The sequence below is a fragment of the Vanacampus margaritifer genome, chromosome 4 (assembly GCF_051991255.1).
Source record: "Vanacampus margaritifer isolate UIUO_Vmar chromosome 4, RoL_Vmar_1.0, whole genome shotgun sequence".
In the NCBI taxonomy this organism is placed as follows: domain Eukaryota; kingdom Metazoa; phylum Chordata; class Actinopteri; order Syngnathiformes; family Syngnathidae; genus Vanacampus; species Vanacampus margaritifer.
Window position 1 is genome coordinate 4,544,402 of NC_135435.1, and position 18,893 is coordinate 4,563,294.

The following is an 18,893-nucleotide window of genomic DNA, read 5'->3' on the forward strand; positions in this document are numbered from 1 at the left end:
TTCATGTGTGGACGTATGTAACCATTAGTTTTAATTTCTGTTACTACTCTTAAGAATAGCGGAGCAAGCATTAACCAGTAGTGCTTAAAAAATATAGCCGGATAACCATCTGGGCCAGGTGCCTTGCCATTAGGCATACTATCTAGAGCACTGTACAACTCGTTTATAGTAAGTGGCGCTTCTAACATATCTTTATATTCAGTAGTTAACTGAGGCATATTTAAGCTACTGAGGAATGCCTCAATATGCTCAGGGTTAGGTTTGTTAGTTTCTGAGTATAGGTTGCGATAATAGTTATAAAAAATTTGATTAATTTCTTCTGGTGATTGTGTACATTCACCAGTTGTCCCTTTAATAGCCGTTATAAGAGATTTTTCCCGATTGCGTTGAAGTTGGTTTGCAAGAAATTTACCTGATTTGTTATTATATTCAAAGTTGTTGTATCTCAATTGTTGTATTATAAACTCTGTCTTTTTAGTTAGCATATCGTCTAACTGTATTTTTGTATTTTGTAAGTCAGTCCATATTTGGTCATTTGGGTTTATTGCGTACTCATCCGTCAGTTGTTTAATTTTATCTTCCAAGTCATTTTCAAATTTTTGATCCTGTTTCTTTTTATAAGATGAATATGATATAATTTTACCTCTAATTACTGCTTTCCCAGCTTCCCAGAGAAGAGATGGCGATAGGCCTGGAGAGTCATTTATTTCCAAAAAGTCTGCCCACTCTTTCCTTATAATTTTATCAAACTCTGCATCGTTTAGAAGAGAGATGTTAAAACGCCATGTTGGTGGTGGTTTAAAAGTATAATCAACTTGTAGGGAAAGTGAGACTGGTGCGTGGTCGCTAATAATAATAGGATGTATTTTTGTAACAGTTTTATCAGCAATAGAGTTATTTGTAAGAAAATAATCAATTCTTGAAAAAGACCGGTGTACAGCGGAAAAGAAGGTAAATTCCTTCTTATTTGGGTTTTTAAGTCTCCAGCTGTCGACGAGGCCAAAATCATCCATATATTCCCCTATTACTTTAGTAGATTGTAATCGCCTTATACATGTTGTGTTATTAGAACGGTCTATTAATGGATTTAAGACTGTGTTAAAGTCTCCTCCAATAATAATAGTAGAGTTCGCTGCTAAATCAAACAGCTGAGAGAAAAATTCATGGAAAAAGGCCGGATCATCATTATTAGGGGCATATAAATTGCCAAGTGTATATATCTTATTAAATATAGTTATCTGAATAATAATGTATCGGCCCTCTGGGTCTGTTATTGTATTATTTAGAGTAAAGAGTAAATTCTTATGTATGAGTATACAGACTCCTCTTTGTCTGCTGTTATAAGGGGCAGAGTATGCTTGGCTAAAATTCTTATCAATAAGTAATTTTTCTTCAGATTTTTGTAGGTGGGTTTCTTGCAGGAGGCAAATATCTGCTTTTAATTTTAAGAGATGGTCTAAAGTTTTTATTCTTTTTGCCTGTGAGCGAGCGCCACAAACATTCCAGGAAACCAGAACTAATTTATGCATACAAACAATATAGGCTCAGTCCTGTGTAAATATCTGCATAGGCCATTTGTCAATACTGGCATGTTATAGGATAGAATCAAAGTAGTTAGGTGATTTATATAATTTGTGTAAAATATAAGGAAATGTGTAAGTAAATATAACAGTGAAAAAACGGGTAGGGATGTGAAAGTGAAGGACGTTAGTGGGGAGTTAAACAACATTATAATACACCAGTAACTGGTAACCCAAGCGAGATTTTTTTTTTTTTTTTTGTTTAAATCTACTTTTAGATATAGTTATGTATTATTATTATATTTATAATATAGCGTAAACATAATGAGTATTCATATTTTAGGTTTTATAACCACATATACATTATATGTATATGTATATGTATACGTATACATCTAATAATCAAACAAAGTTTAGTTCCATCGATGCTAATTAGAACAGCCAGGGAGTGGAGTTGGGGTTCCGGAATAGTTGGCCATCGATGTATAGTTTATCAACGACCATCATAGTCCGTTTACCCTCCTGCCTATTTTGTTTCAAAATGCCAACATGCGCATACAGGAAGCCAGTCTATACAGAGGCTGGACACTGCTACTGTCAGGACCTACTCTTGCTAACATAAACCTCACGCAACGGTAAGATGACATCGTGCAGGTTGATGCGTCTCGAAAAGCCATCGTCTTCACACCCAGAGCACAGCTTTATAGAACTTTTCCGCTGGAATGACACACGTTTCACGCCTTTTCCCTTTCTTCTTTTCCTTCCATCCCTGTCCTCTCTTCTGCTTCCCCTATTGTGTCTGTTCATGTCCCTCTTCCCCATCTCAGTTTATCCTCATTATTTCTATAGGTAACCGCTGGTCAGAAGACGAAGGGGAATTCCCTGCTTTCAAGACCAGGATGATGAACTAACAGATTTCTAAGGACACTAAAAATATGATCTTGCTCACCAATTTCAGTATCCCGAGAGGAAACTGTGTAGATGTATCCACGTTTCTTATATTTATGTAAACCAATGGGACATTTATATGATTTTAGAATATAATGTTAATCTTTTTGTCTCAATCCCTTTCAGTCAACTTTTGACATTTCCTCACTGGGCTCATCAGATCTCAGATGTATGTAACGGAATGTTTTCAACCGTCTGGAGTTTGTATATTTCTACCAACAGACATTTTATCTAATCTTTTTTATAATCTTTATTTGACCAGATGTATGTTTTTTCCTTGTTGATTTGAAATATAATCAATGGTTAAGTGGCTTGTGATATAATTTAATTCTATATCGTTACCCTTTTTAACTTTTCAATTCTTTGTTGCTTATTGCTTGTTTTTTTTTTCCTTTTTAAATGTAAATGCAGCTGTTATGTAGGTCAATGTGTGTGTGAATATCAGAAACTGCTGGAGACCATTTTGCAAACTGCTCAACACTGTGACCGTCACCATGAAAATAACTGCTGGCAAGCCAGATGATGTTGACAGCAGATATCGCGCACACACCAAATGTAAAGTTTTGAATTGAAGAAACTAAAGCCATATTAGTAGCAGGAAATTTTTATCACTAGGGCCACTTTAAAATGCAAGTGGAAACAAAATTCCAGGTTGTGTCTCATTCACCGTGCATGCAAGAACTAACTTTCCCGTCCCTGCCAACTTTGAAACTGTCCCTTCAACCACATCAAAGCCCTTCCTCACCTTTGGAGAGACCGATCTGATTCTGCACAGGAGGTGGTTTAATGTAGCGAAGAACTGAAAAAACTTTTCCTTGGGTGGACCAATTTCACTGAAGCCTCTGTTAATCCCCGCTGCAAGTAGACAGGCTCCAACATTTAAAAAAAAACTTTTTACAAAGACTTTATATCAAGCCTTATTGTTTATTAACTATAGACTCTGTCTTCTTCTGTGTTCTTATTTATTACTCATTTATGTTGTCTCTTCACCATTATAGCTTCAGCTATAGTTTTCCCCCCTGTAAGTCTTGTCTGCTCTCACTACACTAGTTTCACATTAATTAAGCTCCATGGCAATTTGGAAGAAACCAGCTTTTTTTTAATATATATATATATAAACACGTAGTCTAACTCTAAACTGCAAGTTAGGTTTTCATTTTTGTATTTTCTCTCATTCATGCTCTGTGTAAATCATGTTGCTATTAGTCCTGTTCTTCCCTTTTGAATTGTCTAATCATGTAACAATGTACAGTCTGAGTACTTATAAACTATTTTTATCACAGTATTATTTATTGCTCTTTCAATAAAATACTGAAGCATATTATCCTTTTCAGATAAAGATCCAAATTTTATTCAAAACTTGTATGCTTTTGTCTTTGTATTGGCTTTGACATGGACAAAAAAAAGCTTTTCTATACTATATGATGTTAAACATGGCTGATTCTTTGTAAATAGAGTATTTATTGGTCCTTTTGAACACACACACAAAAAAATGAAAATCAACATATGACATTTGATTTGTGTCATATTTGAGACATCCGGTCACAATGCTTTAAATTCATACATATAACTGTCAAAAATATAATAATAAACAGACATATTAAACATTTCCAAAAATCAAAAAGGACATTTCCCACTTAAGTATAGGGCTCTCCTTTCTCAATTGGGGCGATCTTGCAAGGTCGCTGGAAAAGCCATCATATGGGTGACACTGCCCTCTAACGGATTATCCATGCACTGCATGTCAGATCATATACGTCAGGGTTTTAGTGAGGGGAAAATTATACTCATGAAATAGAGGGCTCAAAATGTCTTGTATTTAATATATGTTTGGCTTAATAGGGTTGAAGTAATATAAAATAATTGAACCAAATCTTGTTAGTAGTAAAATATTTTTCCGCTATATGTTGAGTCGCTGTCGATTTTTTACGTCATCTGAAACTACGCAATGCAAATTGGGACAACTATACATCAGCAAATACGGTCGTGCTATATTTTCCTCCAAAAAAAGGGGCGACCAAAACCTGTGTGGCGCGACCAACTGAAAAAGTTGGTAGCACCAGTGCAAATTTAGTGTGGAGCCCTGCATTAGATGATTATATTTTATCATTTCATACAGCTTCATTCATTCATTTCATTCCACTTCAACACAACTAGTAATTAGGGATGCACGATAATATCGGTGGCCAATAATTATGGGCAATTATCGACCAAATTGATGTCATACAGATAAACCAGAAAATAAATCCGCCTGAGCTAGAGTTGGGGCTGTACTCCAAGCCGGCCTCTTTGTTTGCTTCTCAGTTTTCATCCCAATCGGGCTAGTACTTAAATGTCCGTGAGAACGAGCATGGCCCTTTATGTATACGCAAAGATTCATGCATCTGGATTATTTATTTATTTATTGTGCGTGTGACTTTTTTTCCCTTGGGTTTGGCCGTTTCAGTATAAAACATGCAAGTATTTGTACATGAGAACACTTGTGCTCTTTTTTTTTTTTCTGGAGAGCTCAGTATTGTTCATTTGGTAATTTTACCGATTTGACGTCATCATCATTGCTCTCTATTCTTTCTTTTTTTTTTGTATGTGGGTGTGCGTGCGAGTGTGTGTGTATTCATTAGTTCACCTAAAACCTATTAAAAAATCCCGTACCGTTCACCTAAACCGAACACTTCCAGCCAGAGTCGTGAGGCCGTCAGGAGACCCGAGGAAGGACCAAAGAAAGGAAAGTGAAATCCAGCACTGACCAGACACCACCAACCAGAGTCCTTCACCAACCCCAGAGACATCCAAATTCCAACAAATCGGCGAGACCTCAAGAGACCAAAGGAGAGACTGAGGAAAGGAAGGAAGGACAGACGAAGCAGAGTGAGATCCACAGACGCCAGCCTCCACCGATTCAATGACCTGAGGAAGAAGCAGATTGTGTCTGAGTTTCGATAGATGCTGGTGTAGTGGATCTGACATGCATGAAAATCTCCACCAAAGAGGGGAGCCGTCGACCCCTGCCAGGACAGAGCAAGTGCAACACCTCAGGGCCCCCCCAGGCCGCGGCAGCGCCAAAGGACGACCCCCCGGGCCCCGCAGGGGCTACCGGCCGGAGAGTAAACCCAGGAGCAGGAGCGCCACCCACCCCAGCGCGGCCCGCGCCCCCAACCCAACGCAGGAGGACGGAGCACTGCAGGCCCGCCAGGCACCCCACCGGTCCACAGCCCCCGCTCCCCCCACGACCCAACCGATGGCGCCCCAGTTGTGTGGTGCATTAAAATTGGAGGGGAGTTGTAGGGCAAAGACGGTGTTTACACCCCCCCCCCCCCCAAAGTGTGTTATGTGCCCTATATGTCTATAAAAGTGTATTGTGCAAAACTAGTGCAGTGAGTTAAGAGGAGCGACCAGCGCCCGGGGCCCCCCACAACCGGGCGGGGGTGGGAGGCAGATATTTTTTCCATTAAAATGTGATTTATGAAGAGGTTTGACCATTGGTCGATTTTTATTGGTTTATTTTTCCAGTTAACAAGAATTGTTTTTTTCGCGATAGTAAGGGCTATAAGTGTAGATTGAAATTGTTTATGTGGTAAGTCAGTTGTTGTTAGTTTGCCTAGCAAACACAAGTTTGGAGATAAAGGTATCCTACAGTCCAAGATAGCGGAAAGTTTTTCTAAGACTTTAGTCCAGAAATACATAACCGGAGTGCATAACCATAAAGCATGAAAATAAGTGTCTGTAGTGTTTTGTAAACACTGGAGACAAATGTCGGAGTCTGAGAGTCCCATTTTCTTCATTATATATTGAGTAATGTATGTTCTATGAATAATGTTATATTGGATAAGTTGTAAATTTGTGTGTTTTGTCATTTTAAATGCGTTTTCACAAACTTGAATCCAAAAGTCAGATTCCGGAGCTATAGACAAGTCTGTCTCCCATTTCGAGATGGGTAAAGACATTTTATCAGTCTATGAAAGTAACTTATATATTTTTGAAAGTTTTTTTGTTGTTGTCAGAGAAAGCTTGGTAATATATTTAGCTAAAACAGGCGATTGGAGCGTACCCTGAAGTGTTGGAATTTGTTTCTTTATCATACTTTTAACTTGTAGATAATGTAAAAAAAATCTGTTTTTTATTTTGTATTTTTGGAGCAAAGATGTATATGATATAAACATATTATCTGAGAAGAGATGGTGGAGATGTGTAATTCCTTTCTGCTCCCACACACCTAATTAAAACGATTGCTTGTTAAGTTGAAAGTCGGGGTTATTCCATAGGGGAGAAAGCCCACAGGTTTCCACTTGGGCTTTTGTAATTTCTAGTGCCTTCCACCAGGCAGTCAGGGTGGCGGAAATCATTGTTGTTTTTTTTAAACAATTGTGTCGCTTAATCGATGATGTAATAAAGAGTAAATCTAAAAGTCTGAGGTTATTACAATCCTTCTGTTCTAGTTCCAGCCAACATTAAGTATCTCTGTTGGCTTGTGCCCACAGAATGATATATTGTAGCTGGTTAGCTATATAGTAGTACATAAAATTTGGTGCCTCTAGACCACCTTTGGATTTACTTTTCTGAAGAGTAGATAGACTAATCTTTGCTTTTTTTTTTTATTCCAGTAAAATTTTGTAAACCTGACCTCACAAAGTAAACCAACATATGTTAGCTACTGAGAACTTCTCACAATGTTGAAGTAGACAGTGTTATTAAAAAAAAAACTGGAGAAACAGACTGAATGGAAGTTTGTTTTTACCACCGTGTCTGATTTCAATCTGTATGCAGTCTAACTGTCTGGTTTATGTTCACATGCAGCTTTAATTGGCCGTTTGCCATTTATACAAAAAAATTCAGTGAATTCAAAAAACATTTACAGTTCCTATGCTTTCTTAATGCAGAAATGTGGTCCTCTTTGGCAAGCACAATTCATACACGTCGACAATATACATATTTTATTTAGATGTTTGATAGCAAAGACAACACAGCCATGGGCTTTTAGAATGACAACTTTGTTGCTGATGACGTTTGTCACAATCTTTTCTGGATCGAAGAAACTAAGTGAACCGCTTTCATTTTATTCTACATCAACATTTTTTTCACATATACAAACAAAGCAGGCATAGAATCAAACTAGAAGCACTTTTTGGAAAAATTTGAGTTGTAGCACAAATTGTTCTCACAGGTGGGATTATGCCTAATGCATTACAATGTAAGGGTCATCAAGTATCCCAAAATCCAAATCACGCATGTTAATGGTGTAACATATTGTCATTCATCACAATGACATAATTGTCATAACCTGTTTTTGGGAAATATGCTTATAAAACAATGTGATTATAATAAATACATTAAGAAATCAGAAGAGGCTTCTGGTCATCTCCTTTGCTCTTGCGTGCGTAGTATGTGACAACCACAGCCGACACTACCACAAACAAAGCGCACACACTACCAAAGACCATCGTGCTGAAGTTGGTACTCAGCATCTCCTTGATTTCCATTCGTCTTCCGCTCAGTTTGGTGTCCCCAGAAACTGCCAGAAGACATGAATTGAGATATTAGATAATACAGTTAGCAGGTAGGAAAATATCCTGGTTCTATATGTTGCCACCTGGCATAGGAGCGTCACTCTTTTCCATCACATCAACCACGTTGGTATTGTTTCTCACATCAGCTTGAATCCTTTCAGCATCCGCTATCTTCATCTGACTGTTGCTGTGGTGAACAGCTCCACTGGGAACAGCCTCATTGACAAACTGAAAAGGACCCTGAGTCAAGGATTGGATGGAGGTCTGCACGCCCACTGCTCGTCTGCGCCTGCGAAACTGCTCGTTCAGACAACCCATGGCACATCTGGAGACGGGATCGTTTACTTCGCACATTAGGACCGTGCAGGTGATGTACACCTGGAAGAAGATTATTTGAGAGATGTTTTGAGTTACGAGCACTCACTGAATGAATCAAAGACATATCTCAAGGCAGCAATGTATTCACATGTTTTGATGTAGTACAGAGAGGTGTGCCCATACTGTATATGTTAAAGTATGCAAAGCAGTGTTCCCCTGCATATTCCTGATTCGTTGTTTTTGTTTTTAATCTAACTTCAGTTATATGCAGGGCTCTAAATTTACTTTTTTGATGACCAGCCAATGTGGCTGTTGACTCTAAAAGTTACTAGCCAAACACAATTTCCACCAGCCAACTTTTTTTTCTCAGTGAAAAATTTCCCAGATACCCCCTAAACATAAAGTAAAAACAGTATGTCTATGGCAGCATGTTATGTTATATGAAATTAACTAGGGGTGCACCGATCGATCGGCCTGCTAATTTATCGGCCCCTATTTTCTCAATTTTGGAAGATCGGTGATCGGCCGATCCCTTAAAAATAAACTGATTTTCTTGATACATTTTTTTAATGCACCACATACACTCACTGACATGACTGGGAGGCAGGTGGATCGGAGCATGGGGATATCATTTCCCTCTGCTCCGGCTCACCTGCTCCCAATTTTAATGCACCACACACACACACACTTGTATATACACTGGGTGGGGTCACAATGAAGGTGTAGGGGTAGAGTTCGCCAGTCGGCGAGCTGGCGAACTCAATAACAGGGTTAGTTTTCACTAAGAACGCTGGAGTGATGACCGGGGCCTTTCCCCGCTGGGCCTGGAGTTCGGGGGTGCCCCCATCTCCTCTTCTGCCCCTGGTGTTCTGTCCCTCCACGCGGCGGGAGGTGGGGTGGGCGCGGGTGCCCTCTCCGCTCCGCTGTCCGGCCCCTCTTCGGCACCGATGCCTGGGAGCGGGGGGTCCCCGGGGTCGGGGGCTGGCGGTTGGTGGGGGTGGAGTCGGTGTGTGTGTGTGTGTGTGTGTGTAGGGGGGGTTGGGGGGTCTTGGGTGCTGGGGGTGTGGGGGCCTGGGGGCGGCTGGGGCTGGGTTGGATGGCGGGGGTGGACCGTCGGGATGCCTGGCGGGCCTGCAGTGCCCCGTCCTGCTACATTGGGTTGGGGGCGCAGGCCGTGTTGGGGTGGGGGGCACTCCTGCTCCTGGGTTTGCTCTCCGGCCGGTGCCCCCTGCGGGACCCGGGGGTTGTCCCTTGGCGCTGCCGTGGCCTGGGGGGCCCTGAGGTGTTGCGCTTGCTCTGTTCTGGCAGGGGTCGTCGGCTCCCCTCTTTGGTGGAGATTTCCATGCATGCCAGATCCAGAGCATCTATCGAAACTCAGACACAATCTGGCAAAAGGCTGGTGTCTGTGGATCTCACTCTGCTTCGTCTGTCCTGCCTTCTTTTCCTCAGACTCTCCTTTGGTCTCTTGAGGTCTCCCTGATTTGTTGGAATTTGGTTGTTTCTGGGGTTGGTGATTTCACTTTCCTTTCTTTTCTTTGGTCTTTCCTCTGGTCTCCTGACGGCCTCACGGCTCTGACTGGGTTCTGAAGTGTTCGGTTTAGGTGAACGGTATGGGATTTTTTGATAGGTTTTAGGTGAACTAATGAATACACACTCACACGCACATACACATACTCACCCATATACAAAATAAAAATTAATAAAAAAAAAAAAAAAAAAAGAGAGACCACTGATGATGACATGTAGCAGCAGCATTGGTGGGGGTGGGACTTATTTACTCCCGCATGTACGATACTTACAACTTATCTCATACGGCACAGAAATGTATATATAGTATAGTATTTTCACATACATACATAGAAATAGCTACAGTATTTTGCGGCCATTATTAATTAAATGAAATGAAGAAAAAACATGCACCTTCTATGTCTGTATCTGTATTAAATTAGACAAAATTGTATCAAATTTGTGCAAATTGATTATTTTGTTAATTTTTTGGGGCGTGAAAATATTTAGTTTTTCAGTCACCTGATCATTGTCGCCGTCAAATCTGAACGCTTGAAACTCCAAGTGGTATGACAGTTTATCAACTGTTTCGACTCTTAAAGATGGATCCGTAACACACCTGTGAGAAAAGCATATTTATATAGAACAAATCAGACACTTGGGGATTTACTCATTATTATTTCTTGTCTTTTCCCTTCATTGTCATAGCCTAAAAATGTGCTCAAGTTATGGTTCCGCTAATTTTTGGACACAATCTCATTTAAATAGTCTAAATCCAGTCAGTTTTCATCTCTTGATCACTAGAAGTTAAGGAATTAGATCAGACAAATAATAGCAAGTGTGTTTGAGGAAGCTTTTGCGGAGGCAATTTCAATCATTGAAATACATGATGACTTTTGTGTTTGCAAATATCAGCCTGTGTCAGTGCTCACCCGTCCTTGACAAGGTCATAGAAGTCAGCATTGTCAGGGTTGTCATCAGGTGTGGCTCTGCATGAGTCCAGGAACAAACTTACATTTGCTAGTTTGGATTCTGCCTTAAGGCCCAAATAAATGTTTTGAAGGAACTCCACCTGCACTGGATAAGCACTAGGCTGCACCTTACTTGTGAACTTGCCATCTGTATAAACGTCAAACGAATAACTAAAGCTGTCGAATCTGGAGTCGCTGAAAATGTAATCAGACTTCTCAACATTATAATTTGAGGAGATGGTGGCTGTTTTGGGGAACTGGCAAGAAAACTCAATCTTCACCGTCTTTCCCCGGGATACAATTTTCAACGGATCACGTAAGGTTTGGATCTGATTCCTAAAGAAAATATACTTTTCTTCATCCTGTTTTGAAGGGGAAATGAAGTCATGTAAAAAAGGCGGATGAGGAAAAAATGGGCAACAGTTCATATTGTTACAGTTCATACAGTTCATATACATTGTTGCATAATAATTGTGATCTTTTTTTTTTTTAATCAGTACCTCAATTGTTGTGCCACAGTTGCTGAACAACGTCGAACCAATGATGTGAGTGGCGTTATGAGTGACCAAGCAGGATGGCTCATTCAACGAGAGATAGTTCACATCCACGTCAGGCAATGTCCATATCTCAATAGCAACCATCATCTGGTTGGCTGTGCAGGTCATTTTACCTGGGATCAAATATCAACACCCAGTAAAAGATTGGAAAACTACTGACTTCACTAGTTTAAACTAAAATGACGCTCCACTGTGTCTCAGTGAAAGGAGTTACACTATGGAACAGCTGCAGTGATGAAATGAAATCATGTAAAACAATAGGTAGGTTCAAATGCATCTTTCAAACTGAAATTTTAAGCAGACATAGAACAGAAAAAATAATTTTTCAAAAAACAAACAAACAAAGGTAAAATCAATAACATCGTGAGTGTTTTGTATCCAGCTGTGTCATTTTCTTCATTTTTGTAGTTTAGGTTGTTTTGTTTGTTATGATTCTCAAATTTAAATTGTGAAACGTATCTATTGCTTGTATTTTTTTCTTTATAAGTGTATTGTATGTCAGGTGGATAATTCAGTTTCCCATTGGGATTATCTATCTATCTATCTATCTATCTAAAACGGCCTCCTGTGTGGAGTTTGCATCTTCTCCCCATGTTTTCCTTGTGCGTTATCTGTGACAATGTGTCCCGCAACTGAGTGATGCTCAATCCTAAGTGTACACCATTAGTCATCCAAAGTTAATTGGGTTAGACTCCAACTTCAATTTAAATCTGGGCATCGGACATATAAATTGGTTTGTGAAATATAGTATAATTTGGATTAACAAACCATGAAAGGGCGTTGGTTTGCTCACCATGACAACAACACACCTCATCTCTGATTGGCTGAAATACAAAGAAGAAAGAGATTCGACAGGTTTTGCTGTTTTTATAATCAACAACAAAAACTAATCCAACATTGTCAATATCATTGAACTCTCACGATTCATTGGTCTCTGCTGTGAAGCAGACTGGCACAACTCTGTATGCATCACTACGTTGTGGTGTCCAGGTTATGGTAAATTCAGCTTTTCCATGTTCACCATCACTGAACTGTTTTTTCATGGTGTGGGGGCCACTGACCTGAAAGTCATCAATGCTTTAAAAAAAAAAAAACAGGAAGAAAAACATGGAGACGTAATTATCGCTGAATGTACTGGCAAATTATATTTTAGTAATCTAGAAGTGTTAGAGATAATAAGTGATAAATGGAAGGAAGACCTACGTAGCATGGTGAGCCTGCGCTTTGGCATGAAGAACCAATTTTTCACCAACTGTGGCATGAAGCACATAACCATGTTTGGGTGTTGGGTCCAAGAACTTGGGTTGCACATGACCAAGTTCACAATTTGGCAGTGAAGGGAGGACTGAAACAAAGACGGATGAGATTTTTGTGTACTGCACATCTTTTAAGGCAAATCAAGACAAAACCTCTGCCATGATTGTACAGTAGTTGACGGCCCCCACTTTCCAAAAATGTCCGCTCTATTTTAGGAGAGTGAAGTTAAAAGTGAAGGAATAGGACGTGTTCATGGAAGAGGCAAACAAACATATTACTGAGTTACAGAAAATACATATATCACTCTTAATGGGGCAGCCAGCAACCACACACATTATATTAAAATAGGTTTCTAATAGTCTATTATTGTGACTTGGGTGCCACTAGTATTAGAAACACATGATTATGATTAGCTTGTCATTTTTCTGGGCTTCATCCAGTATGCGACAAAGTCAGCCAATTTACTGTCGAAAATGTCCCGTACATATTTTTTTGTTAACAAAATAAAAACAAAAATGCTTCTTAAAAGACTAAAACTAACTGAAACTACATATTACATTTACAAAACTAACTAAAACTAACTATAGTTATTGTGAAAATGTCCTTAGCTTTCTTTAGTAATTAATGTAATACATGAGCCTTTGGTGTTGATTTTCAATGTGATTTTACGTATATTTATTTTGATATTAACCGGAATAAGGACGTTTGAAAGTGTGTCACACAGAAGTGACGTCATCTAGCAGCAGCCAATAGAGAAACACCTTCACATGACGTCACTCAGCTGATAAATTTGCATATTTGAGTTTTGGCTCAAATGGCTCACCTTGCATGCTTTTTGTTGAAATGCAACGCTAGTTAAGAAGTGCGTTACTTTTTTCATTTTACCATAGTATTTATTAAATCTTGTACACAAATAATACACTTTTTTTTTTTTTACGAAAACTAATACTAAAACTAACTCAAATTAAACTCAAACTAAGCATTTTTTAAATAACTAAAACTAATCAAAACTTACAGAGCCACCCTGAAAACTAACTAAAACGAACTAATAAAAAAAAAATAAAAACGAAATAAAAACTAACTATAACTAAATTTGCAAAACTAACAACCCTGGTCACGCAGCAGGACCACGACGCCTCGGTGGCCAAAGTGGCCGTATTTGGAAGTGCTTGGTGTAAGAAGTAAAGATGGAGACTTTGCTGCTGGTTTAGACGTGAAGCAGACCGCACCTTGACAAGATGCATCTTTTATTGTTGCAAAAGAAAGCTTTGCTCATTGTAACGAGTAGAAGAGCAGCAGTTCCACTGAGACGACTTTGAGGTATTGTATATTTCAGGCTGAGCAGGAAGCAGTGTGTACGTCATCTCGTGTGTCCCAAACTTCCGGACACTGAGACAACACATTTCTTAAAGGGGACGTCAACCCAAAAATGTTCTTTACAATATGTTGTATGTGCCTCCACAAGCCTAAAAACGACATTCTAATTAATATTGTGTTAGTGGAATATGAATTAAGCAGCAAAATCCACCTGTTTTTATCCATCTCAGGGGGCTGCCATTTTGCCACTTGCTGTTAACTGAAAATGACATTACAGTTGCTCATGGCTCAGGTAACAGCCAATCACAGCTAAGCTTCAGAAAACAGAAAGCATGCATGCTTCCTCACACTGTCATCTTAATTTTAGGTCAGAAGTTATTTTTCTTCACTGAAGAACTATCATTTATATTTATTTTAGGGGTATCAGGCGATTAAAATTTTGAATTGTAATTAATCGCATGACTTCAATAGTTAACTCACGATTAATAGCAAATTTGTGTTCTAAATGTACAATAGAAGTTTTCATAGTCTTTTAACATTAAACTAATAAAAACTTGGCTGCATCTTTTAGTCATTGATACAGTAATTTCATAATAAGTCATAAAATTTAGTTAATATATAAAAACAAAAGATGTAGTGTACTGTAGTGTAGTGTGATACTGATTTGTCTTGAGGTAATTTTTCTGCCACTAGATGGCATAATTGCATTTGTAAGACGTAGGTGACAGGTCAGTGCATTTTTCTTTTTATATTAAGAGCTATATAATCTTTAACATGAAGTAACTTGTGAAATTCTGCAATTTTTTAAATTGTAAACTACAACTTGACCCTAGTTGCCACAAATATATGCATTATTATTAAATTTATTACTGCAAAATTTTTATGTGGATGTGTCTGATGCGTTGCGACTGAAATTCCCCCATTACAGGCTTTCCAAGTAAGGGGCGGTCATTAATCGTTTGTTAAAAAAATGAGTGGTGTTAAAGGAACTTTAACTCAAAATTAACTCACTCATTTTGACAGCCCTATTTTTTGTATTCAGATGTGTTTCACTATTATACAAAATAAACAATCACTTACTTTCTAGTAAGAACTGCAGTTTCAGCTTGCAAAGAGGTACTGCATTTTCATCTGAGTTCTCCCAGTATGTCCATGTTCCATTTGCATCGGACAAACTGATGTTTTTAGTGGGGAAATCCTCAAGCATTAATTCAAACACGTAGACGCCAACACTGACATGCCCTGTCTTTTCGAGCGTGCAAGTATTCTGTTAAACAGAAAGTGAAACATAGATCATTATCATGTTCAGATATTATTCTTTGACTTTTTATTGTGAACTTAGTCTCGGTCGACCCCCCACATACAACACACTCCCATAGGGACTATACACCCTCCCCTTTTTTTGTTTGGAAAACGTACACTGGCCGGCAATGATATACAGTTTTTCGTAGGCCTGTCCCATCCATACAGTATGTCCCTCGCATAATGGCGGTCAACTGTATACATAATTTTCAATGCTGTGAGTTGGTCCTATGCTTACATAAGAGGCTACAAATATGTTGCTTAATTAACAAATACAGCAGGTATACCATATCACATTAAAGAATTACCTCATTTAAAGTAATGTTATGAACCGCGGCATCTGCAGACAAGTGACACTTCACATGATCTCCATCCGGATCATACGCTAAAAGATGAATATTTGAGAAACAGTTCTGGGGCACTCTGCATACAAACATAGACATAATTCATAGTTAAATTCAGTCCTTGATCGAGCGCTCTTCGAAATAACTAAAAATTCTACATTGTACACTATTCATCGATTTGCTGACCACTACTTCACTCATATACAGTAATTAATTCAAAATGAGTTGTATAATCAATTTAAATGAAATGCTTTTATTTTTAAAATACTATTTTTAAATTGTTCTTTTGCTACTTATATTAATATTGATTTAATATTATTTACTAAATAATAATAATAATAATAATGATATGGAGATCTTTTTAGGTGTTATTCTACCTGTCATGATAGATGTGGTTATGTGTTACATTGCATATTGCGTCTTAAGCAACAGTTATTTACCTTAGGGAGGACACTGTAGTAGTTACGGGACAGTTGTTAAGGGCTTCAGTGTCAGATCGTGTTCGGAGGTCCAGGTGTGCATGGGTTGTCCAATTAGTTCTAATGTCATTGTTAGTTGCCCAGCAGCAACCCGTGTTACTGAGAAGAAGTATTGTTATTGCAAATCAGCATAAATACAGCTCAAAACAGCCTATTTTCAGCATACAGGTAGTATGATGCTATTCGATTTGTGACACAAATGATGGTCATGCGAATGAAAGGGATTTCCAAGTCAAAATGTCCAGGATTGAGTTGAGTTTCACCAAATTAAAAGCTACCTTAAAGGTAAGTCAATGCCCACTTTTATTGAACAATAATATGTTATATGCAGCCCCACTAGTCTAAATATGTTATTTTGCTTAATATTGTGTTTGTGGAATATGAGTTAAGCAGCTAAATCAAGCAGCTTTTATCCATCTCGGGGCGGCCATTTTGCCACTTGCAGTCGACTGAAGATGACAACAATGTCGCTCAGGGCTCAGGTAACAACCAATCATAGCATAGTTCAGAAAACAGGTGAGCTGTGATTGGTCGTTGCCTAAGCCCTGAGCAACTGTGATGTCATCTTCAGTCGACAGCAAGTGGCAAAATGGCTGCCTGGATAAAAACGGCTGGATTTTGCAGCTTCGCAAACCGAGCCATGATTGGTTGTTACCTGAGCCATTTCATTTTCAGTCGAAAGCAAGTGTCAAAATGTGTTTTTAAAGTAATCCTGCATTCGAGGAAGGTGGGAAGCCCACTTGGTTTTTCTCAGTTCCGACCTCAAAGCGTTTGAAGTGATGTAAACAACAAAAATGTCTGGTTCCAATAATTTTTTGTTCTGGTTAACAGTCAGTCAAAATCTTGTTGGGATACGTAAAGTCACTTCGAATAACTACATTACTGTTATAATAAATCAATAGATAAATATGTTTATAATCATGTAAATTATGTTTTTCCATTCATGGTCTTTGTCTGCGGGGTTTGCCATTGTCAAGTGACATCAGATTTAAACCAGCCCCCAACTTCGCAACTCAGAGTTATGAGTTCAAAGAGGCGTTCCCGTGCATACTTCCTGCTATGAAGGTGTTAAGTTCCACTTCCCTCCTTCCTCGAATGAAGCATAATTATTAAATTAATTGACAACATATTAACTTCTTCCAGCTGAAAATTGCTAAATTAGTCAAATACCCCGTTAATATAAACCTCCCACCCCCAATTGTAATGCGATTAAAAATGATCATGAATGTGAGCGTTTGTCCACGTACCTCAGAGAAATATGGGACATGTTCATTAAGACGTTTACCATTGTTAGTCTATCTAATTGACACCACCTGCTCTTGCCTGTGTTGTCCCAGTCTGTTTGCGTGACAATACTGTTGACGACGCTTGTACACGCCTCACATGTAAAGGTTGATGGATGAACACAATTATTCCTGCCATTCCGTCTGTAATGGAAGGCAACCTACAGAGAGAAATTGTGGAGAATTATCAAATGAATGTGAGACTTGATGCTTGTTGCTATTTCTGTACAATGTTCGGGTGATGGGGGCAGTTTTTGTTCAGATTTAACTAGAGCCTGAAACAAAGTAGGCCAACAATATTTTAATTTGGTATTTGAAACTGTTTAGTCCCTCCCATATATCCATCCATACGTCAGTGATATGGCGGGAATGATATGGCCACATCTGGCCACCGGCCTTAGTTTGACAGTTTGACTGCAAATCATCAGGAGGATGTCATTCTTCAAACATTTACAAAAACATTTCCCAGATATTGACAAAGTCATCAAGTGGTGAAAATATGGCCCAACAACCACATACCGAGAACTAGACATCCCTCATTGTCGAAAAGACATGAAACAAAAAACTGGTCAGGAAGGTTGCCAAGAGGCTGACAGCAACATTGAAGGGGCTACAGGTATTTCCGGCTAGTTAGTAACTACAGGCTATTTAGTACTTTTGACAACAATGTCCCGTCTTCTAAAATCTGGGCCATGGCATAGAGCAGGAACTCCGGTCCTTGAGAGCCGATGTCCTGCCGGTTTGTTGTCTCCCTCCTCAAAAACAGCTGACTCAAATGATCAGGATCGTTATCAGGCTTCTACAGACCTGGCTGATGAGCCGATCATTTGGGTCAGCTGTTTTATCTTATTGTCACACAAAACCTTAAATTAGAAAGCACAAACCATGATAACATTAGCATAAAGTGCAGCACAGTACCTTAATACTTCCATCGGGTTCCTTGTGTGGCTTAAGAAAACTAATACTATCCCCATGAAAATCTTCAGCTGAAGTTGACCCTAGTATTGCCAACAGCATCAGGAGTATGACACCTGCTGCCATGATGTTGGCAAGAATCTCGTCAAAGTTTGTTCAGTCACTTTCAGAGCTCTGAAAAGGCGTTTCCTTTGGATTCCACCCAACAGGTCAAACCAGTGACATCATTTGAAATGATTTTGTTCCCCCCACCCCAAACATGCCTCTCATCTTTCAGATCATTAATAATTCTAACCTGAAGTTTTAGTTCAGGTGTACATAAAGTCATAGTAGCCATAAGCATCATGCATGACACCTGCAGAAAAAAACTACAGTATGTGATTTAACTTTAGCCGTTCTATATTTTTATTCTCTAGAAAATGAAAGACGGAAGCCAAACCTGTTTTAGCATCAGACAGTGAAAAACTTTTATAAAGGCTTTGGGCATAATCATATCGTCAACCCTCTTAAAAAAAATGCCTCAGTCATATTTTTGCAAAAAAATAAAAAATGTTTTTGCCTAAATCATCCACTCATGATGCAAATGGTTCAATCTATGTTTCCTGAAAAATCTGAAAAGACTATTTTAAGGTGTTGATATATTATTCAAATGACTAATTGGTTTGCTGGAGA

The 18,893-nt window shown here is 38.8% G+C and overlaps 1 protein-coding gene and 1 long non-coding RNA gene across 3 annotated transcripts; one reads left to right on the plus strand and one right to left on the minus strand.

The window, feature by feature from the left end:
• Positions 1 to 322: 322 nt before the first annotated feature.
• LOC144050162 (uncharacterized) lies at positions 323 to 3,827 on the plus strand. Its single transcript, XR_013293795.1, has 2 exons — positions 323 to 2,155; positions 2,348 to 3,827. It is a non-coding gene; the product is annotated as an uncharacterized LOC144050162 (long non-coding RNA).
• Positions 3,828 to 7,384: 3,557 nt separating this feature from the next.
• On the minus strand, positions 7,385 to 18,385 carry LOC144050161 (uncharacterized). 2 transcript variants are annotated; one of them, XM_077563192.1, is made up of 13 exons: positions 18,225 to 18,385; positions 17,271 to 17,467; positions 15,985 to 16,122; positions 15,509 to 15,623; positions 14,979 to 15,165; positions 12,528 to 12,669; positions 12,246 to 12,401; positions 12,093 to 12,148; positions 11,268 to 11,437; positions 10,729 to 11,129; positions 10,319 to 10,415; positions 8,056 to 8,350; positions 7,385 to 7,977 (listed from the first exon to the last, which is right to left on the minus strand). In XM_077563192.1, the coding sequence occupies exons 1-13, from the start codon at positions 18,345 to 18,347 to the stop codon at positions 7,796 to 7,798; spliced, it is 2,259 nt and encodes a 752-aa protein (XP_077419318.1). In that variant the 5' UTR covers positions 18,348 to 18,385; the 3' UTR covers positions 7,385 to 7,795. The 2 variants fall into 2 exon arrangements, with proteins under 2 accessions (XP_077419318.1, XP_077419317.1); XM_077563191.1 differs by having other exon boundaries at positions 10,729 to 11,437.
• Between the last annotated feature and the right edge of the window lie 508 nt (positions 18,386 to 18,893).